We start from the raw sequence: 22,648 nt of genomic DNA, 5'->3' as shown, positions 1-22,648 counted from the left end.
AAACCTTTCCCATTTTATCTTCAAGCACCCCAGCTGGCTCCTCCCCCTCCCCCTCGTGCTCACTGTTTCTGAGAGTGGCCTCTGTGCACATCCTAACCTTTCTACCCCCCCCACCCCCATTCTGCCCCAGGTCAGGCCTCTTCTCTTTCCCGTTCAAACCTCCTCAGTGGCTTCAGATTGCTCAGAGGACAAGGTTCAGACTCCCCACTCACAACCAGTTCCAGTGGCTCCCCCAGCCTCAGTTCCTTGTTGTGCAGCCACAAAACATCCCCTCATTCCTGCCCCTCTGGATAGCAGCCCAAGAATGACTGCCCTGCCCCGTTTCCTACCTCCGTTCCCCACACCAAACCATCAATTCTTTCCTTTCCAGGCTTCTCATCAGACCACCTTCTCCTCATCTACCCACTGAAGCCTTGGATTGTACTCTGGGTCAGGGTACACTCCATAGACTGGCCTTAGCACAAGTCCCCTGAAGGCCTGTCCCTCACAAGAGCTGGCAAGCATGGCCTGAGCCCAGTCAGGTCCAAGGACACAAGTACTGCTGGGTATAGAGGGGCTCCTCTGGTTGAGGCAGAGGAGAGGGGGTGGAGGAGGGGCGGCTGCCAGGAGAAGCTCCCATCCCTGCCAGGGAGGAAGAATTGACAGGAAGGCTCAAAGAGAGACGCTAAGGGCAAAAGCACCCTTTCTGCCAGGAGCTCCCCGCCCAGGCACATTTGGGTGGCGGCTGCCTGACCATCTGCTGGGGACATCCCTCAGGGAATCCCTAGCAGGCGGAGGCTGGATGAGGTCCCTTCAAACTTGGAGATTGCATGATGCTAGAGTTGGGAAAACAAGCCTCACACACGTGGAATCTGTAATTATCGAGAGATGCCAGGCAGCATACGATTCTGCCTTAAGTGGTACTGACTGCAGGCAGCAGGGATTCTCAAGGGGAGAGCGGAGGGCTTGGCAGTCCCCAGATCAGCGTGGTGCAGGTGGGTCTCTCAGAGTGCCTCCAGGAAGGGTGGAGGAGGAGGCAGGGGGTTGAAATCAAGGAAGAATTTTCTTCCTAGTTTCTTGTATCTCCAGCTTGACTTCTAACCTGTACCTGATCGTGTTCTGCTGGGATCAGAGGGTGGGTGCGGCAGCAAAAGAGCATCTTCAATGTGTCAAGGTGGCGAAGTCCTCCCAAAGAGAAAGAGGCCCAGAGAGGCTAAGGAACTTTGATAAGGGCACACAGCTAATTAGAAGCAAAGTCTTGCCTTGCTGGAGGTGCAAGGCGGCTCTGCTCTCCTCCCAGTCTCCTGGGGAACATCACCTGCAGAAATAGACTTTAAGACATCTTTATTGCCAGGCTCACAGGCCCTAGGTTTAGCAGGCAGGTGGATTTTAGCTTGGCCTGCCCTGGCCTTTTCAAGATGTTGGGATTTGAGTTCCCATGAGCCATCCTTTTTCTTGGCAATCGGTAAAGCTTAGGAAATTGAGAACTGAGATCTCCTGCACCCCCTCTTTGGGTCTAGAAAGGGGGTCTGGCTCCCAGCTTAGCCTGGGGATGAGAGCTATGGTTTCCCTCCCTGAGCAGTTCTGGGCTAGCTGTGCTAAGTTGGCCCTCTGGGTTTAGAGGACCCACTTGCAGGCTTGGTGCTGAAGCTGGAATGCAATCTGTCACTTGTTGGAGGGCCAGGCTGACAGGGGCCAGACAGGGCTGGGTGTTGGACAAGGGGGGAGATGAAGTCTTGATGTAATTTGCGGGCATCTGAAGAGTCTGGGAGGCAGATTGAAATGTCAGCTCTGCTCATGAGGGCTGTCTTCCCACACCCCATCCAGTGACAGGAGGGGCTCTGGGAGCCAGGCAGCGGGAGAGAGAAGCAGAGAGAACTTGGAGGATAATTCCCATAGGACCCTGGGCTGTCCGGCGCTGCCCTGCCTCTGGAAGACCAGGGGATGCGCAAGTAGAAAGCACGGCCATCCTGAGCAGGGGCTGGTTCTTCCTGGACAGGAGGAGGGAGGGCTCAGACTGCCTTCTGCCAGCCTCCAGGTCACGTGTCTACGACTGACATACACATATGCCAATGGCATGACCCTCCAAAGCAATCAAGAGGATGCTATCTTGTTCATTTGCTACCTTCATTTGCTCCAGGCATGGCCGTGGACAACAGGGTGAGCCTGTATGTCATCCCCCTTATGCTGATCGTCTGACATCTAGCAGAGGCTCCAGCTTGTAGCTACCAGGAAGTAAGACTTGAGGAGCTTAGGAACGAGTGTCCTGAATCAGAGAGAGTCAGTTATAGGGACTGATCTAGGTTAACCTTTATGGAGGAAGAAGCTGAGGTCCAGAGAAGATCAGAAGCTTAACCAGTCACTAAGAGCTGAGCTACAGGAGGTAGAAGCAGACTTTAGTTTCTTAAGGTCCAGTACTTGTTTATAAGACCTTGTATGTCTGTGTGTGTCGGGGGGTATAGTCTGTTTTAGGGACAGGATGAAGGACCTAAACACTATGGAATCATATTTCCCAGCTACTCTCAGTACCTCAGACAGGCCCTCCCAGAGCCAGGAAATAAGAAGCTGCCCAGAACTGCCATCCCCACCCCATCACACATTACTGATGCACTCATCAGGGCTGGTCCTGACCTGGCTCAGCAGGGTAGGGTGTTCTGCCCATCAGACTGACAGCTGGCCTGAGAGAGCTTGTGCCAATGGGGCCACCTGGGTATGAGGGCAGGGGCAGTGGGCAGCTGTGCCCAGGCTCCAGATGGTACAGAGAGCAGCCAAGCCAAGAGGGAGGCTGGCAGCGAGAAGGATCTTAGAATGGCAAATGTAGTGAGAGGCAGCCATCAGGTCCAGAAAGGCCTGGAGTCCTCACGAGAGATGGGCTCATGAGAGGGAGGGCAGAGGACCCGTGTGGGTGTCACAGGGCTCACATGTCCTCTGTCCTGAGGGGTTTCTCTGGATCTTTCAGGAAAGAGCCTACCCCTGTACCCAATGCTCTGCTGGAGCAAACTGGACTCCTTGGACCATGGAGCGCCTGACTTGGCCTCCTCCTGGCTCAGACCCTCAGAAGACATGGAGAGCGTCAGTATCATGGAGAAATGGCAGGCACGGAGGGAAACAGATTATGAGGCTTGTGGTGGCCCAAACTTAAAGAATGAGGCTTTCGGAGATTTTGATATTCCCAGACTGCACCTTAAACAAGACCAGAGTCAGGGGTGGATTAAGAGCTGCTTCAGCCTGGAACCTGGCTGACCTGCTCAGGAGTGTGATTTGTGGACACAATACAATCCTCTCCCTGGCTCTTCACATCTCCCTTGCTCAGCTCCAATTCCCACATGCCCTGGTGATCCTGGTGAACCGGAGGTCCACACTGGGGTTACCTGCAGGTGAGTTCCATTCCTGACCCTCATCCCTGCCTCCTACACTACACTGCCTTCTCAAAACACCCCAGAGGACAAGTCCTCTAGGGAACGAGTCTGTCATATCTGCTCCTTCCAAGACCAGGAGGCAGCTGCTGGCCTGTCATTCCACGGGCTTCAGAATGAGTGTGTTGATCTCCAGGAAGCCCTTCCAGGATGGGGGAGGCACCCAGATCCGGGAATCTCACAGTTCTTCTGTGCCCCAATCCCACCTGCGCTGAGCATCCTATGATCACTGCATATAATTTCCATCCCCCTGGAACAGAGGCATCTGTGTCCTCAGTGCTCAGTACAGAACCTAGTACATGGTGCTCAAATTCTGTTTGTTAACCTGTTAATCAAAGACCATTAGTTGATGATTAACTGAAGGATCTTGGGCAAATCCCTTTCCTTGTCTAGGCCTCAGTTTCCTCAGCTATGTAATGGGTATATGGGTCTATAGTATCAGTAATTCTATAGATTCCCAAGTGGCCTGTGTGTTGTATCCAGGAGAAGTAGGTCTGGGGGAGGCAGCCAGAAATACCCCCCAACCTTATATCCTTTTGTTCCATCTTTTGCTCTTTCCTTAAAGTAGGTGGAGAGCTGACTGTGGTCCCCCTGTGTCCCTACCCCGACCCCCAACCTCAGATTCTGTCTCAAACCACAGAGTCCTCAAGGACTCTGCTTCTGTGAAGATGAGGAGGAGGGTGGACCAGCACATGCCATGTTTCCTGATGGCAGTCCAGGGCTGTGGCTTTCATCTCAAGGTTGCCTGGTAACCATTTTTGCATTCTAATGTGAAAGTATGAGAGTGCCAGACCCAGGGCTACCTGAGAGGTGGGCACCCAGGGCCTGGATGTCCACTAGGGCCAGAGTAGTAGGGGCAGGCAGAGCCGCCATTACATCTTGTCTCATTATCTTGTACACCCCGGGGTGGGGGGACCAGGACTGGACCTGGCCTGGCATAAGATTTTAGTTGTGGTAGCAGAGTTGAGGGATGGGTAAAACCAGTCCGAGTTTGCAGTGGGGCAGCCAGCCTGGCATTGCCCCCCCATCTCCTTCCTCACACCTGCAGCTGGCACCTTCCACCCTGTGAGCCACAGCCGGTGCCACCTCTCATTTGGTGATGATTTTACATTAATTACCTTAATTAAGCAGTGCTGAGTGCTAATGGCTTGAGAGGGGGGTGGTTGTTCCTAATTGCCCTTCCAGTCAGCCTAGAATGAGGGGCCTGGAGCTTGACAGAAGAGGAATAAGCAGTTGCAGAAGAAAGAGGGGAGGCCAATATGGGCAGGAGAGCCCCTACCTCCCTCTCTAGCTGGTTGGGAGACCCGAACCTGACTGCCCCAGAGGGGCAAGCAGGAGGTGCCCTTTAGGGACACATGCAGCTGGCTGCCTGAGCTGGGACAAGTGGAAAGCAGGCCCAGAGTTGGTGAGCTGGGAGCTTGGTGATGCTTTCCAGACTTGTGATCTCCCCTCCTGGGGCTTCCTGCTTTCCTGCCTGCTTCCCTTAGAGAGGTGAAACGCTTTGCTTTCCACTCGCAGTAGTCTCTAAGGCAGGGGTCAAATGTCTGTGGTTCTCCCCACCCTGCCACGTCCCTGTGGATCCCTGTTCTACAAGGCCCTCTAGCATCACATATTGTATCCAGGAAAGTGGACGGCTGGAAACAAGGAGGAGGGCAAGGGCTAAGATGGTAGGTGATGATTCAAGACTTCGAGGACAAGCTGAGAAGGCCCAGGGACACTGACATCAGTGCTGGGCCTCAGTCCATCCAAGGGAAGGAAGGGACTGCCATGTGCACGTGGGGCTTGTGGGAGAAAGAAGCTATATAGTCCATTCCATCATTTGCAAACTGTTCAAAACAAAGAGGGAACTGAGCTGGCCACAAGGCAGAGAAGTAGCAGGACTACCCAGATGCAGAGCCAGAGCCCCCTGGGTCAGGACGGGAGACAGGAGCATTACCTTCTCATCTTAGAGAAGTGACGGCTGTGTGGGCAAGCGAGGATGACAGGGAGCGTGTGCCATGGCTACTAAATCACCAGGAGGGATGAGCGGGTGCCAGAGGGACCACACACACAGTGGTTGCGGTGACGGAGGAAGAGAAGCAGGGGAGTATGAGAGTTTTGGGGGGGCAGTCACAGTGACAGAGTTTGTGGGTGAGCTGGTTGGACTAAGAGAAAAGGACCAGGGGACCCCCCTGCTGCTCAGGGGAACGATCCACCCTGTATCATGGTGACCTTCTTCTGGATTTCTGACTTGGATATAATGGATGACAAGTATGGGGCAACGAAAGCTAAATTTGTGGAGGCTGAAAGCCCATAGAACATCAGTAAGGATGTTCAGCTCGGGCCTGGGGCTTCCAGCAGCTTCTGAATCCCAAAGGGAAGGATAAGCTGCCCCAGAGACAAGGGACAGATCTGACCATGGTGTGTCCATGTCAATCTTCCTGCATCCCGGGACCCAGCACTCGCTTACAGGAGAGGATGTGTTTGGGGAGGGATGAAGAGAGGAACAGGTACACATGGCTGAAGTGCCATAGCATCTTCACAGGTGATGCTGTGTCGTTTCTACTCCCACACAGTTTCAGAGGCAGAACCCACATCCATCCCATCCTCTGCCCACCCAGGGCTGAACCCCTCTTTAAACTCTCCCCTACTCCACTTATCAACCCCGAGGAAGGGGCTGGATGAACTTACTTGCTCTTCCCTGAAGCCCTCCCAGCTATTGCTGGTAGTGCACAGGCAGAACCCAGCCATGCTTTTTGGTCTATCTTCCAAGCCCTAGGCAACCCCCACCCAACCGGTACCCTAAGCACTTCCACCTCTCCCTGTGTAGACCCCTTCCTAGGAAAGGACAATTTTCCTCTTGATGGATTCTGCTCACTCACCTTGATCTCTACTCCATATCCAGGGTAGACAGAGATATAGTAGAAACAGTCCAGGCCAACATCAGAGGGTGAGCTGGGGGCCGTGGGGGAATCCAGAGAGCCCTCTGGGCCTGAGAAATTCCAGCTACAGGGGCCTGGGAGGCAGGAGGAGACATGAGGCTAAGACCAGCTCTGGTGGGGTAGATGAAGATTCAGCTATAGCTGAAATAAGCTCTCTCTCTGTGTGCATGCCTATTGAAGCTGACCTTTAGGAATGTTTATTTCTTTGTTGAAAAAATGGGACCACCTTAGGGCTACCATGCATCCCTATTTCATTTCTCACAATGGTTCATTTGGTGTGTGTGTGTGTGTGTGTGTGTGTGTGTGTGTGTGATGAGTGTTTTGCCTGCATGGATGTATGTGCACTACCTTTGTGCCTAGTGCCCACTGAGGCCAGAAGAGGGCATTAGATCCACTGGAACTAGAGTTACAGATGGCTGTTAGTGGCCATGCCAGTGCTAGGAACCCAGGTTCCCTGCAAGAGCAGCAAGTATTCTTAACTGCGAAGCCATCTCTCCAGCCCCAGGGTTTCTGATCACTACTTTGTACTTGAGGCTCAGAGAGGCTGACTAAAACCCCAGAGGGCTGTGTTACAGTTGGAAGAATCAGAACTTGAACTTGGGGTTATCTGATTCCAATCCACACGCTTTAGACAGGCTGACCCTTGGTTGCAAAAGGTCCGGCAGGTTGGTGTAGTGTCAGAAAACAGAGGCATTTAGGGATCGTGGTGTGCCCTCCTCCCTCACTTTCAGCCCTGCCAGCCAGCAGGTAGCTGACCTGGTGGCTGAACTGTGGTGACAGTAGTGGTAATGATGGTGGTAGTGGTCTCTTCGTCATCCCCTGAAGCTGTGGAGGTGGCAATGGTTCCCTCGACACCAAGCCCTGTGGTCTTAGACATGACCTCTGGAACCCAAGGTCTGTCCATGTCTCCAGGACCCTCCTGAGTTGGAGTCCATGCTTGGCTAGGGGGTGTAGTACTGGGTCTGTCCTCTGGGAGCAGTGTGGGCACTGCCATACTCGGCCCTGGAGGAAGGGACGATGTGATAGAAAGCTCAGGGGGTTTGGATTCTAGGTTCCAAGGTTTCTCCCTGGAGTGGGGCTGGGTGGGTGCTGCAGCCACGGCTGGAGTCGGACTGGTAAAGACGGGGCGGTTGTCCTGGTTGGTGAGGCGGGGGAGGGGGCTTGGAGTAAAGTGTGTAGGTGAGTCCGGCTGGAAGGGCAGTGCAGGCTGCGGCGCTTCCTCTCTTTCTAGCCCCTCTTGAAGAAATTCTTCCAGAAGTGGGTGGTGGTTGAGCAGCTTGAGGGTAGGGGCTGTGGTGACGAAGTGGACGCCTCGGTCTGACTGCTCAGGTGTAGGGGCTGCGGTCAGCTCCCCATCCGTCTCCCTGATGCCCGTGGCATGACCTTCCCCCGTGATCGGAGCCTCTGAGGAGAGTCCTGAAATAAGAATGAATGATCAGAGGCTCTCTTGCTACGCCACAGTGAACAGCATCCCACCCAGCGCAGGCAGGAGGAGATCCATCTTGCTTTTGACAGAGAGCCTTGGAGAGTGTGCTCATTGTTGAGAATCATGGCGCTATAAAATTTTAGAGCTGGAAGCAAGGTGACATCACATACTTCAAAGATGGCACATGAGCTATCCTTTCTCCTCCAGCAACCAAGACAGACATTACAAATCGATCATTGAACTATTTCCTGCTGTTTCCAGGATCAGCTTCAGAGTCCTTCTCACACAGAATGTGAGGAAGCCGTGACACGACAAATACATATTTGCCGTTTCTAATGCACCTCAAAGGCCTTATTTTACTAATGAGGAGATGGGTCACGAAAGCAAGTGCAAAGGCTGGGGCTACAGTAACTCAGCTTGGAGAATGCTTGCCTAACAAGCAGAAGGTGCTGGGTTCTATTCCGGCTCTGTGTAAACTAAGCACCTGTAACCTCGCTAGCAAGCATGAAGCGCTGGGCTCAATCCCAGCGCTGTATAAACTAAGAACCCCAGAAGGAAGATCAGAAACTCAAGGTCAGCTTCAACTACATAGTGAATTTGAGGCCAGCAATATATGGGGCCCTGTCTCTAAAGAAAAGAAGAAGAAGAAGGAGGAGGAGGAGGAGGAGGAGGAGGAGGAAGAGGAGGAGGAAGAAGAGGAGGAAGAAGAAGAGGAAGAGGAAGAAGAAGAAGAAGAAGAAGAAGAAGAAGAAGAAGAAGAAGAAGAAGAAGAAGAAGAAGAAGAAGAAGAAGAAGAAGAAGCAGAAGCAGCAGCCAGGTACAGTTGCACCTTTGGATCCAGCGTGGAGGAAGCAAAGGGTTTTGGGTAAACCTGATCTACATGAGTAGGATATCCAGGGCTACATAGAGACCCTTTTTCAAGAGAAAAGATTAAAAAGAAAGAAAGTAAGTAAGAAGGAAGTGCCCTGTTCAGAGTCTAATACCTTGTGTAACTGAAAGAGACAAGGGTTTTAACAAGAGTAATGTCTCTCACAACAGTGACTTTTCTGGCTGAAATTACAAGACATTCAAATTCATGTCCTGTTCCCAGTGAAACTGCTGGTCATTAGTTTCAAGAAACATATCACATATTTGCAATTTTATTTTAGATTTTTCTCATGCTTGGCTTCTTCGCTCAGTCCCCATGAAATCCCTGCTCACTACCCTCTCCAAGAATGATTTCTCTCCTCTTCTTTCCTGATTTCCTGAAACAGGTATTCCCTATGTAGCCCTGGCTATCCTGGACTTTGCTATGTAGACCAGGCTGCCCCCTTACTCACAGAGATCCACCTGCCTCTGCCTCTCAGGCGCGGGCTGGGCTGACTATTATGGTCTTTCTAGAGCAGTAGAGTCAGGGAAGCCCAAGTTCTGAAGCAGGTAGGGCTTCAGATCCATTCGGGTCCATTTCTCTGCAGTCCAAGTGCCTACATCCTTTAAACCTTAGTTTTCTTGTCTGTAAAGTGGAGCTTCAGTCTTATCTCCTTTTCCCATTTGGCCTGCGTCGTTACCTTCCCCCTTTCTTTATTCTGAGACACAGTCTCACTTCCCAGACTTCAGACTGGCCTGAAGCTCACAATTTCCCACCTCCCGAGTGCTGGGATAATAGGCATACACCCACACACGACCACGCCTTCTTCCTTTAGCTTTCTTAGGCTACTACATGGGGTCTTAAACGGGGGTAGAATGGGCTGCCACCCACCCATTCACAGCATATGTCCCTGATAAATTTTGATAATTTCTTGCTAAAGTCGCATGAGGCACGAGAATCCTTCTCAACAGTTATCCAGGCAGCCATTGCCAACCAATCAGGCTACAGAAAATGGAACTTACTTCCTGTCTCTTGTCAGCAGTATAGATTGCTCTGCTATTGATTATATTCACTCTTTTAACCACGTCACTGAAGAGATGACTCACCTTCTGCTTGTGGCCCACTAGACTCCCTAGATCCTTAACTGCCAAGGAAAGGCCAGTAGATTCTGGCTCCACATCCGGTTCATACAGAATCCTGTCAACTCTGGGAAGGCTTAGGTGAGGGGAACATTCCTCATCTCTACGGCTCTCAAAATGGCTGCTGTGAGGATCTAGAAAGAGAGCCTACCTGTGGTGAGACAGCAGAGTTTGCAAGGAGGCCGGTTCCATTACATGTCTGCTGCTGGGGCTGTCTTTCCACAGGCTCACACCCACCCCATGGATTGGCAGACACGAAGAGGTGGCAGATGGGCTACATTCTGCTCAGGAGACCATCACAGCTCTGATGTGTCAGACAAATGGGAGGAGGGAGGAAATTGGGGTGGGAAAGGCAGGTTTAGGTTGGAGGGCTCTCCATTCTTCTGGATCATGAGACCCATGCAATTCAAAGCCTTGAAAACCTGGACCAATTGCTCCGTCCTGAGATGCCCACTAAAGTAGCCCATCTGTGCCCTGGCATTTGTGCCAAGCACTGATAACACAGTGTCCAAACTAGATACCCAGCCAGGCTTATATCCCCCAGAGCAGATGGTCCGACAATCCTGGGTGTCTTTCATCTAAATCAGTGACTTGGCGCTCAAGGGGGAGGGGTGGTGAGGTAGTACCTGTGACATGCCAGGACAAGGCTACTTTCTCTCTCTCTCTATGCACCCCCTCCAGATGTCATTTTGTCTTTGCCAGGTAAGCAGTGACTATTCTTATCATGACATACAGGCTGGACCCCCTGGAACTCTATTGTTCCAAGTTCATTTTCCAGGGGTGCCTATCAAGAGGTGTGTCCTGTGGCTCTCAGAGTGAGCACCTGTGGGACTCTTGGGGGTGGGGGAGAGACAGAGACAGAGAGAGAGAGAACAGAGAGCCTCTGCCTCGGGAAGTGACCATAGCTGGCACCGGTCTCCTGCCAGCAGTCAGGTGGGTGCTGGGCAGTGGAGTGGAGCTAATGGGCACCTCCCGTCACTGTCGATTGAGCTGATTGTGTTATCTAGGGGGACCGAGCACTTGGTTAAATGAGATCGAGATAGCATATCAAACGAGCAAATTGATTCCCAAATCGGCTGCCACTTGTTCCCTGCGGGAGCCACCCACTGTCAGCGAGGGTAAGATAATCTCTAGGAGATAAGCCATGTCTGCAGGAGGTATCTCCAGATACCCTAGTTGACTGTTGGAGGCCTGAGGGTCTGTAGCATGTCACTGGGGTCCCAACGGTTTTGGCCAGGGGCTTCTCTTTGCCTGGCTACGGTTAATATTTAGAGAGTGACTCAAGGACAGAGGGTGATACAGGGACCAGCAGAAGGAGGTGCTGAGGACCAGACTACCAAGTCAGTTCCCTCTGAGACCTTCTATTATTATTATTATTATTATTATTATTATTATTATTATTATTATTAAGTCTTGCTATGTAGCCCAAGATGGCCTTAAGTTTTCAGCCCTCCTGCGTTAATCTTTCCAAGGGCTAGATGTTTTGCTTGTTGTTTTGCTTTGCTTTTTCATTTGTTTGTTTGCTTTTCAAGACCTGGGTCTCATGTAGCCCAGGGTGGCCTTGTACTTGCCACATGGTCATGGGTGGCCGTTAGCCCAAGTGCCAGGATTGCAGGCATGTGACAGTATCCCAGCAAGCTTGCATTATTTAATTGACACAGCAACTTGGTGACAGAGGAATCTTTCTCAGTGTGTTATGTAAAACCTACAGCCGGGCAAGGGAAAGACTTGCCCAGTGCTGGAGCCGAGAGTCAGTCTGCGACTAGCTAGCTCACTATTGATTATGGTCACTCCTTTAACCACGTCACTGAAGAGATGACGCACACTCTGCTTGTGGCCCACTAGACTCCCTAGATCCTTAACTGCCAAGAAAAGGTCAGCGGATGCTGGTTCCACTTTCAGTTCATACAGAATTTTGTCAGCTCTGAGAAGGCTGGGAGAGTGGTCCTGGTCTTGACGGCTTTCAAAATGGCTGTGGGAAGGAGGCACAAGCAAACATGGAGGAATGAATCCATTCAAGGTCTCTGCAGGTTGGAAGTGACCCTGGCCCTTGGGACGATGCCTGGGCTGGAACCAAAAGAGCCCCTACTCCATTCCCAAAGCACAACTGAGCCTGGAACCCAACTTTACTCAATAGTACTAGAGTTCAGGCACACAGACCTGTTCCAGTGTCGGCTCTGCCTGGGGTAGGTTTTTACACACCTTTAATCCCAGCACCAGTAAGGCAGAGGCAGGCAGATCTCTTGTGAATTTCAGGCCAGCCTGGTCTACAGACTCCAGGACAGTCAGGGCTATGTGGTGAGACCAGCCTAATGAAAGAAAGAAAAAAAAAAGAAAAAAGAAAAGAGAGAGAGAGAGAGAAGAAGAAGAAGAAGAAGAAGAAGAAGAAGAAGAAGAAGAAGAAGAAGAAGAAGAAGAAGAAGAAGAAGAAGAAGAGGAGGAGCTGGAGAAGCAGGAGGAGCAGGAGGAGCAGGAGGAGGAGGGGAGGGGAGGGGAGGGAGGGAAGGGAAGGGAAGGGAAGGGAAGGGAAGGGAAGAGAAGAGAAGAGAAGAGAAGAGAAGAGAAGATAAGAGAAGAGAAGAGAAGAGAAGAGAAGAGAAGAAAAAAGAAAAGAGACTGGGTGGTGGTGGCTTCCACCTTTAATCCCAGCACTCAGGTCAGGAAGCAGAGGCAGAAGTGTGTTAGAGGCCAGCCTGGTCTACAGAACTACTTCCAGGACAGTTCCAGGACAAGGAAACCTTGTCCAAAAAAAAAGAGGAGGAGGAGGAAGAGGAGGGAAAAGGATAAAAAAGGAAGAGTGGTCTCTGACTGCTCTAGATACCAACATCCTGGTGGCAGAGAGAGAGAGAGGTAACAGGGAGGCAGTCCACTAGGATAGAAAGGATTTAGCTAAGAGTGAGGTCTCTCCTCTCTGGAAAACCACAGTCCGTGTTGGATGACCGTGCGTATGGCCGGGAGGCATGTCATCCACAAAGAAAGCATAGTTCCGCATCACCCACAAAGAGGATAGTCACCTCTAAGCCTCGTTGGTCCCTGGGACAAAGCTGCGGGTACAACCAGATCCACTTCTATGATCCACACTTAGTCAGTTCTCCTGGTGCCTAGGCGCGGGGAAGAATTCCCGTGGCTCCCTGCAGAGCTCCAAGGGGCTGGGGCTGCTAGCCTAACCTTCTGGGTCTGGAAAACACCCTCCTCAGACTTCCTCAGTCCCCTATAGCAAGAGATTTCCTGCAACCCCTAGCCCTGGGCACTGCAGCATGGGCCCTCCCCCCGCATTAGCTCTTAAGCTATGCAAATAGACATCGGAGGGAGCCCTGTTTAAAGTATTTAGACGAAATGAAAAAAGGCTTTCATCGGCACTAATGAGCCATTCAGGATGCCTCCCCAGTGGATTCTCTCCCGCTCCGCCTCCTGGCCCCTCTTAGGAATAGAAGTCCCACCCCTGAGTCCCAGCCTGGTAGTTCCCTGCTCTGTTTTTACAGCCACCCCGCCCCCGTAAAGTCCAGTGGGTTAGGGGTACTACAGATGAGGCCCGTTGGTCCCAAACCTGGCAGGTCTGGTTCAGGGTGGAGCCCTTTCCACCTCCTGCTAAGTCTTACGGTCTTACAGATAGGTAAACTAAGGCTTAGGACCAGAAGGCTGGTGGGTGATGAAGCTGGAGGCAGTGTTGTCCCAGACAATAGTGTGGCCTCAGCACTTCCTCTCAGCACCACCACATCTCTAGATCTTTCTGGACCACAAGGCCTTGGGTTCTAATTCCAAAACCGCTTCACTAATATGCCAACTGTCTCCCTAGCTGTGAAGGGAAGGCATTGACTTCTGGGAGGAGGACTCTCTGACAGACACAGCTTCTACCCGCCAGCCCCAACCCCATTTTCTACAAAGGCAGGGTTGTCACTTCAAAGCCCAGTATAGGCAGGCCCCAGCCATGTCCAGGACTCATGTCTCAGAGGCAGAAGGCCTAAGATGCTTATGCCCAGTATGGGGAGAGACCCTCTGGTTCTGAGACAAGCTCAGATGGACTCTCTCACCATAGGGTAGAACCAGTTCTCAAGCTGGAGGAGAGAGAATGACAACACGGGGGCCCAGGAGAGCCTGGGGGATGTGGTGAACAGGGAGTCCACTCCTCTAGGTTCTAAAGGTTAAGCTGGCCCAGCACTGGAAGAATGAGAATTTAATGGGATCCATTTATTATCCCATAAAAATTAATGAGTTTATTCTGGAGGTTTCCTGGCCCCTTTCAAGTTTTAATAGGGGATTAGTGAGGGCCTGGCTCTGCAGACCCCTATTATCCCAGAGTCTGGGGGAGCGAAGGGGGACCGGTGTGTTAGAGAGTATGGGTGCCCCTGGCCTGAGTCAGTGCCTGTCACATAGTGGTCCAGCTATGCCTCTTAAAAGTTGGCAGGGCCTACTGTCTAATTCTAGAAGCTTCTGACTCCAGACTCACCCCCTATAGTATCCAGTCTTCCAGTAGGTTCAATGCTATGTGCCTTCCTGTACTGACAGGAAGAAAATACCACCCTCGTACTATATATGAGGAAACTGAGGCCCAGAGATGGGATGTGGTTATCCCAAGGTTATCTAAAAGCTATACAAGCGCCACAATGGACACACACTTCCTGTTGTGATGTAGGGCTAACAGCTGGACTTGGTAACAACTGCTATCCATGTGTTCCTGCTTGCCCTCTCAGCATCCCATCAATCCAGGGACGTTTGTGTCATTATTCCAAGAGACAGACATACTCTGGGAGCCCAGAATGGTTAAGTAATTCATTCATAGGCACACAGAGACCTGGGATTAGAACCCACAGCTTAACTCTGTTGGCTGCTCTCGCTGGGCCTCCTATCTCCCCACCAGTCTGGATGCTGTTATACTAGAGCATCTGCGTGGGAAATCCTGCAGCTTGTGGTGATGGGGGAGGCTTGACGGCATCCTGGAGGGGCAGCATTTTGAGGTGGGCACAGAAAATGAGATTTTCCATGTCAGAATAGGTACCGGAATTCCCTAATACCCCGTTTGTTCATATAATTCACCCGCCTGCTGTGCTGTCTCTATCTACATTTTGTGTCAATACCTTCTTATACTTCCAGGTCCAGTTCTGGTCTCCTCTCCGGATGGCCATTCCTGCCTGGCTGTCCGCTGACCTCCAGGGATACTTCCTGATGGGTTCTGAGCAGATGAATAGCCTACACTGTGGCAAAGATACAGCCTTAGGCTTCTCTCTCCCCACACACCTCTGTCCATGAAGGTTGGTTCCTGGTGCTGGGCTTGGTGAAGGGTAGTCTCAGGGCACAGTTCCTAAGCACAGGTCTGCTTGTCAACACAATCAGGATTCACTTTGCTCCCCAAAGCCTGGCTCTCAGGCAGCATAGGTGGGCAGAGGTGGGTCCAGCAGGGAAAAGCTGGGCAGCTGCTCTCGGCAAGTGATGGGGACTGTCTGCAGAAGCTAGCAGGTCCCTCATCCCTGTGACTAACCTTCCCATCACACTTTGTCACCACTTTGTTTCTTGCTCAGCCTCTGTTGGGCCAATGAAGTCCAGACTTTGAGTATGAGCAGGAGCCAGACATGCTTTGATCCCAGCACTTGGGAAACAGAAGCAGGCGGATCTATGTGAGTTGGAGACCAGGCTGGTCTACAGAGCTAGTTCTAGTACAGCCAGGGACACACAAAGAAACCTGTCTTGAAAAACCTAACCAAACCAAACCGCCATCGCCACCACCACTGAGCAAGGACACCATCTCCCAGCCAGAGTTGTCCCCTCTGTGAGCGCCTCACACCTCCTTCATTTGCCCAGGAGGAAACAGTCCAGATCTCCACAGTAAACCAGGGTAGGGCCAGGTTTAGAGTGTTGGCACTAGGAAGATGCCTGTCCCACCTGCTCCAAAGAGGGAGCCCTCTGGTGTCTATTATCCATGGCTAGACCTCTGGGGACAGAGCACTCATTGCCTCCCAAGTGACTGGGAGCTCCTACAAACATCCTTTGATATCTCCAGGTTGGAGTCTTATGGCCAAGTGGAGGGAGCAGCAAGGGAAGTTGAGGCACAGACCAGGAGTCAGGTCACCCCATCATGGTCTTGTCCCTTATAGATAAGGCCTGGTGCTGATTGATGTTCAAGCTGTCTCCCCAAACCAAGCCTGCACATCCTATCAATACAATGGAGACGGGTGTGTGGGTGCTGTCTGCTCTCACACACCAGGACACAGTGAGCCATGAGGGGCTCAGTGTGTGGAAATATCCCGGGCTACTGTTTATCTTGCCTTTACAACACGCTCAGTGACATCACAAGTATTTTACCAGTGTCAGCTCACAGAATTCTATCAGACAGGAACTTTAGCACCCCACTGGACAGTTGATGGGACAGGCACAGGGAAACCCAGTTCTCAGGGTTATCAGTTTCGCTTTGGTTGTCCGGCCTCAAGCAGTACTTTTTGCAATATTTTATTTTTTTCAATAATGAAGATGTTCTAAAGATTTCTAAAATATGTATTTAAATTTTGTGTATATGTTTGCCTATGTATAAATATGTGCACCTCCGTGATTTTTAAGACTCATAGAGGCCAGAAGAGGGCATCAGATCCCCAGAGACCGGGGGGAGGGGGGAATAATAGACAATCGTTAGCTGCCATGCAGGTAATAGAAACCTATCTGGAGTCCTCTGTAAGAGCAGCAAGTGCTGAACCGTCTCTCCAGCCCCAATAGATATGTTTTATGTCTGTGTTCAGTATGATAGCCAGGGAGAGGGCATGCAGCTTAGAAGTAAAATGCTTGCCTCACATGCACAGGGTCTGGCTTTGAGCCCTAGCATTGCAAACGGTTGAAAACAAGGTAGCCATAGTCATGTGAGGCCGTGGAGCATTCTAAATGGAGCTAGTAAGGATGAGGTAGTATATTCTAACTTAATTTCATGTTAGTGGCGACTATGTACAGTGAAAAATGTAAGGTGGGTAGCCTGGCCTCCCTCCCAAACAATATTCACTAACTCTCAGGAGGAGAAACCTTAGGTGAGGGTCCTGAGAGAGTTATTATCAGAGAGGCCAAAGAACTAAGGTAAGATGATAAAAAAAAAAAACCCAAAGACTTCTTTAAGGCTTTTACGAAGGCTGCTGGAGGGCTGGGCCTGTCACCCCTCATTTCTCTAATGATATTTGCTTCCTAGCTGTGGCCAAGTATTCTATAGGTTATTGGGTGCCTTTAAAAAAAAGATTTATTTGCCTTATTTTATACATAAGAGTATTTTGTCTGCATGCATGTATGTGTACCATCTGCCTGCCTAGTGTTCTCATTGTCAGGAGGAGGGCATCAGATTCCCTATGACTAGAGTGACAGATGGTTATGAGCCACCATGTGGGTGCTGGGGTCTGAACCTGAGTCCTCTGTAAGAGCAGCGAGTGCACTTGGACACTGAGCCATCTCTCCGGCCCCAGGCTGCTAGGTGCTCGGCGGGCAATTGTGAGGGCTGGAGCAGAGGCAGATTCTGACTTCGTGGAAGGAGCATTTGGCCTCCTGTGGTCCAACCAAGCTGGGCTCAGGAATGAGGTATTTGTCTCTGGGAACACCTCGTCTGCTTTTCCTTCCTTCCCCACTGACCAGTCAGCAGCAGAGGGCAGAGCACCTTGGAGCAGTCCTGGAGCAGCAGCTGCTCAGCTGCAGGGCTAGGGCCAGGCAGTCATAGTCACCAAGCATCCCTGTGCCAGTCACAGACTTCCATAAGAGCCATCTCCCCATCAGAACTGCTGGCTGCTCTTTGTGTTTGGGATTGGTATTTTACATTTACCATGTGAAGACTTTGCGGTTGAGGGGTAATTCGGATGGACCATCCTACTCTTTCCGAAGGGAAAATGGCCATCAGGGATCAGCCATTTTACAGCTTGGGATCAACGCTGCCACTGCCCTGGTGGCTGCTTTGTTGCTGGTATATGTGCATGAGGAATAGACATATGCCCATCTGGTAGCATTGGTGTTATGTGTGTGTGTGTGTGTGTGTGTGTGTGTGTGTGTGTGTGTGTGAGAGAGAGAGAGAGAGAGAGAGAGAGAGAGTATGTGTGGTGTGTGTATGTGTGTGTGAGAGAGAGAGAGTGAGAGAGAGAGTATGTGTGGTGTGTGTGTGAGAGAGAAAGAGAGAGTGAGAGAGAGAGTATGTCTGGTGTGTGTGTGTGTGGTGCATGTATGTGTGTGTGTGTGAGAGAGAGATGTGTGTGTGTGCCATATGTGTGTGTGAGAGAGAGAGAGAGAGAGAGAGTGAGAGAGAGAGTATGTGTGGTGTGTGTGTGTATGTGTGTGTGTGTGAGAGAGAGAGAGAGAGTGAGAGAGAGAGAGTATGTGTGGTGTGTGTGTGTGGTGCATGTATGTGTGTGTGAGAGAGATGTGTGTGTGAGAGAGAGTGTGTGTGTGAGAGAGAGTATGTGTTGTATGTGTGTGTGTGTGTGTGTGTGTATGTGTGTGTGAGAGAGAGAGAGAGTTGTGTGTGTGGCATATGTGTTGTGTTAGAGAGAATGTGTGAGTATGTGTGTGTGTGTGTGTAGTGTGTGTGTGTGTATGTATGTATGTATATGTATGTGTGTAAGTACAAATACATACACAGGCCACTAGTCATTTCTATCTGCCCTTGTTTATGAATAATACACCCTAGAACCTTAAGCCCCAAAGACCCTAGGACACAGCAGAAGGGGATACTGTTCCCACAACGGCTGCTGTGGCCCCTTATTTTAACTGCCCCCTCCTTGGACCCTAGTCTGACCTTTCCCAGAGCTGTTTGTCTTATAGCCCCGCAGGCCAGGCACTGAGGAGGTAAGGAGGGGGAGGGAACACTGCTCTGGGCTGCAGCCAGGCTAGGCCTTTTCACTCCACTGTCCCTTCCCTCCTGTGAGGCTGTGCTCAGGGGCCCAGGGTGGAAGGAGCTCCCTGCTCACTGCCACATTCTCAGGCTTTCCAATTTAAAATCTAATATGGTCTCGCCACTGCAGAGCTGGGGGCTGGAGAGGTGATTAATGAGGCCTCTGCTACAGCGTCACCTGCTGCGTTCTACACCTTCCCCTGCGGCCTTGGGTTTCCCCCTCCTGTCTGCCTGCTGGCCCTGGGGACCTAGAGGCCAGAGCCCTGCCTGCCCGTTAGTGATTCCTGGGGCTGGGGTCTTAGAGGGCTCCTCTGAGAAGTAGGGGCTGCTGAATTGGCTCCCCCACCCGTACCCCCCCACACAGGACAGAAGCAGTGGGAGGAGCCCCCCTCTTCTTACCCTTGCCAGTCTAATCTATCCTTCGCCTTGACTGGGCTGCAGCTAACAAGACAGGGTCTAGGTAGGAACTGAGACTGGGGTTCCTTTACTCATGCCCAGGGTTTCTATTCATCAGCTCCTCCATCCATCTGCTACTCTAAGCCCCCTTTTCTGCCTAGTATGTTAGGCAGGAGACAGAGGAGCGAGCTATCTGTAGGTCCCAAGGCAGAGGTAAGAGCAGAGGGGCAGAAAGGTATGGCCCTGAGCTGGGTGAGCAAGTCAACAGCCCTCCTGAGCCAGCACAGTCATTACCAAACCATCAGCAGCAAAGACCGTATTTCTCTGAATGGCAAACCTTGGAAATGTCAGCTGAGACAGGAAGTCTGCAGAGCCAGAAACCCTGTGTTCTCCCTGGAGCCAAGAGCTGAGCCATCTCAGCCAGTCCAGAGGCAGAGCTCGGAAACAGGGGGATGACCAAGAGAGAAACAGCCATGGCCCCCACTCCCCGACTCTAGACATTAACCCTAGATAACCCCTCACAGCCACAAGCACAGCAAGCAGTGCCACGAGGTAGCAGGGCTGGAGAGCAGCTACCTTCCTAGGGCTGGAGAGCAGCTACCTTCCTAGGGCTGGAGAGCAGCTACCTTCCTAGGGCTGGAGAGCAGCTACCTTCCTAGGGCTGGAGAGCAGCTACCTTCCTAGGGCTGGAGAGCAGCTACCTTCCTAGGTCCCAGCCCAGCATCTCTGGGCTGCTGCCCCAGCCCCTACCCCAGTGTTCAGAGGGTGGCCCCTCAGGTCATTCCCAGCTCTTTTGTTCACCTCTGGGAACTTGGCTCCGATGTCCAAGAGTCCTTGGTCCTAATGAAGGGACTTACCTCGTGCATAAGGATCAAAGTCACCTCTCTACCCCAGTCACCTTTGCTCTCTGATGCTTCTGTCTGCTGCATCTGGGAAATGCCTATTCAGGAACTGCGGTTGAGGAAGAAGCTCTGCTCTCGTAACCCGGGATACCCTGGTTCTCAACGCTCTAGCATTGGGCTCTAGGTACTTCTTTCTCTGGCGGTCACTAGAGTCTCTGCTCTTAGCTGTCGGGGCCTTATCAAAGCCCTGGTTCCAGGGTAGCTCTGCCTCTACCACACTGATGGGGTGTAGCTTTGAGCTTGACCTACCCTCTCTGGGCCTGTCTGTTTTTCCTTAGCACTTGGTTCTTGGTTTCTTAACAAGTCCTTAACAAGTCTTTCGGTAGGAGGGGGCAGTTACAACTTCTCTATTACTGGTGCTCAACTCTAGGCATTGAAAGAGCCTCCTGGTGGGCACAGTGGGGGATTATACTCTATTATTTGTCACCTGTATGCTCCAAAGCCCATTTCCTTACATCTAACTCTTGGTCCACATTTGCTGAACACTGGGTGTGAGAATATATATATATATACACACACACACACATATATATATACACACATATATGTATATACATATGTATACACACATATATGTACATATATACATATATATACACACATATATGCATATATACTTATATATATGCATATGCATGTTTTCTGTGTGTACATGTTATGAGCATGCATGCTTGTGTGTGTATGCATGCAAAGGTGTGTGCATGCGTGTGTGTGGGGGCTCAAGTGGGGTTAGAGGACCCTGAGAGCTCTCCTGAGCACCTTCTGTCTTCTGGCTCTGGGTCGCCCTTTGCTTGCACTATCTGATGACTCCAATCCTACAGGTGAGAAAGCTTGGTAAGGGAGCTGACCCATGGGAGACAGTGTAGCTGAGAGGCAGACATAGGGGTCTGAGGTAAAGGCAGAGGACAGATGCAGGGACAAAAGGCCCCTGAGAGCAAAGACAAGCTGTACCCAGAAGTAGGCTTCTCTCTGAGGGGGCTGGGGCTGCCTTTCTTTTTGGTCCATTGGTCCAGCTCCTGAAACCACTTTGCTCTGTGCTCTCCCAGCTGAGACTAGTTTCCAGGGCCAATGGAAATAGCAATGGGGGTGAGTGCTTCTTCTTTCTGGGTCTGGAGATAATGACTTGATAGTGTGGCCTTTGGGTAGCCTTGAGCCTCAGCATGGGTCTGAACCCCCTCTAGGAAGTGCAAAGATAATATTAGAGGCCCTTGGATAGCTTCACCAGCATATCTCCCTTCTCTCAGTCTCTTGACCCTTCAGCATCCCTTCAGCCCTCCCAGCTCCTGCAGGGGCTGTCAGCAGCTCTACCTTACTTCCAAATGACCTAGGGAAGAGTCCCTGGAGTGTTAAGCTCTGCCTTTGGGCACTTGGTGAGGTGAGGGAGCAGAAGTAGCCCAGGCCCTTCCTTCAGCAGGTAGGGATCTTTACTTGCCTCGTGCCACCTACACACTAGCCCAGGCTATCTTTGTCACTATGTTTTTGTGCAACTGAGGGAAGGGATCTCAACTTCTGAGCATCCCAGACTGTGAGACTCTCTCTCCAGGCTTGCCCTGTTCCTCCACTTCCACAGAAATCTTCAGCAGGAGAGAGGAGAGACCCGGAGTTGCTAAAAATAGCAGCATCTCTGATCTTCTTTGAGGGGTCAGTGGAGCCCAAGATTGGGGGAAAGAGAATGGAGTGGGCTGTTGGGAGTGGGGACAGCAGCCTGAGCTGAGGCCTGATGTGTTTATTCCATCGGCCACTGCCCCAGAATACACAGAGGGCCCTGATACCCCGGGATGGATGGACAAGCCAGGCAGGCACGTACAGCCAAAGCTACCTGCATGTCTAGGCTGCTTTCTCCCCAGAATCTTAAAGTTGCTATGTAGACTCAACCCCAACCCCTCACACCCACCCACCTCCTAATCTCATCTTTGCTTTGACCTCCAAGGTCTCTGCTGAGCTGGATGGAGGGATACCTTGAATTGAGAGAGCTAAACTTTCTTCCCCTGTCTTTTTCCTGCTTCTGTTGCTTGAAGCCCAGGACAGGAAAGGCCAAAGGAGTGTCAGAGTCAGTATGAGATACAGCAGGGCTAAGACTTCAGACACCAGCCCACATTCTGAGGCCTCATGAGCACCACCCAGACCTGAGGATCAGGCACAGAGGGATGGTGAGAAAGAAGACTAGACTAAGCAGTGTAGAATAGGGCTCTGCTACAGGACAGGTTCTGAGTGGGCCATGCAGGAGGAAAGAGAAAGCAGTCAGGTAAATAAAAGTGCCTGCACATTACTTTTCATGCCTCACTGGAGACCCCCTTCACACTTGTGGCTGGAAATATATTTGATCCCCAAATTGTGACTTTCCTCCAGTTTCTTTAGCCATCCACAAAATAAGGTGTCCTGATAGGAGGGAGACTGCCAGCTGTTGGACCAGATGTTTCAAATCACCAGCATCTCCTGTCTGGATATAAATAATTTGTACGACTATGTCGGCAGAGCAATGTGTCAGGTGAAGACCCTTAAAAATCCATGAACCCAGGCTGTCTCTCTGCTGCTTGGTCTCATGTTGCAGACCTTGAACTGATGCTCATCCCTGACTTGAGAGCTCAGCCCTGACCTGGCTTCTTAGTTCATCAGGTCCAGGCCCTCCAGTAACTGCCCAACAAAGTGGCCGCCCCTCTTGGTGCCTGCCCTGCATCTCTCCAGCTATTGGAGGACCCTCTCCTTAAATAGAAATTCTAGCCTTTTCCTAGTCTTTACCCTCACTGATTTTCTTCGATTTTCTATGTTGTCTACAAAAGAGGTGA

At 51.2% G+C, this 22,648-nt stretch overlaps 1 protein-coding gene across 7 annotated transcripts in view; it reads right to left on the bottom strand.

Annotated features, from left to right (window-relative positions):
- Sez6 (seizure related gene 6) overlaps positions 1-22,648 on the bottom strand; it is a 48,466-nt gene that overhangs the window by 17,913 nt on the left and 7,905 nt on the right. For 6 of the 7 annotated variants that reach the window (XM_030245723.1, XM_006532636.2, XM_006532637.2 and 3 more), the window contains 2 exons: positions 7,073-7,732; positions 6,257-6,390 (listed from right to left, as the gene is read on the bottom strand). The exons of the other annotated variant lie outside the window; for it this stretch is intronic. In XM_030245723.1, the coding sequence (XP_030101583.1) occupies positions 6,257-6,390; positions 7,073-7,310 (372 nt within the window). In that variant the 5' untranslated portion in view covers positions 7,311-7,732. The remainder of the gene's footprint in view (positions 1-6,256; positions 6,391-7,072; positions 7,733-22,648) is intronic. 7 annotated transcript variants of the gene reach the window in all.

Source organism: Mus musculus, chromosome 11 (assembly GCF_000001635.26).
Source record: "Mus musculus strain C57BL/6J chromosome 11, GRCm38.p6 C57BL/6J".
NCBI lineage: Eukaryota > Metazoa > Chordata > Mammalia > Rodentia > Muridae > Mus > Mus musculus.
This window is presented reverse-complemented; position numbering and strand designations above follow the sequence as displayed.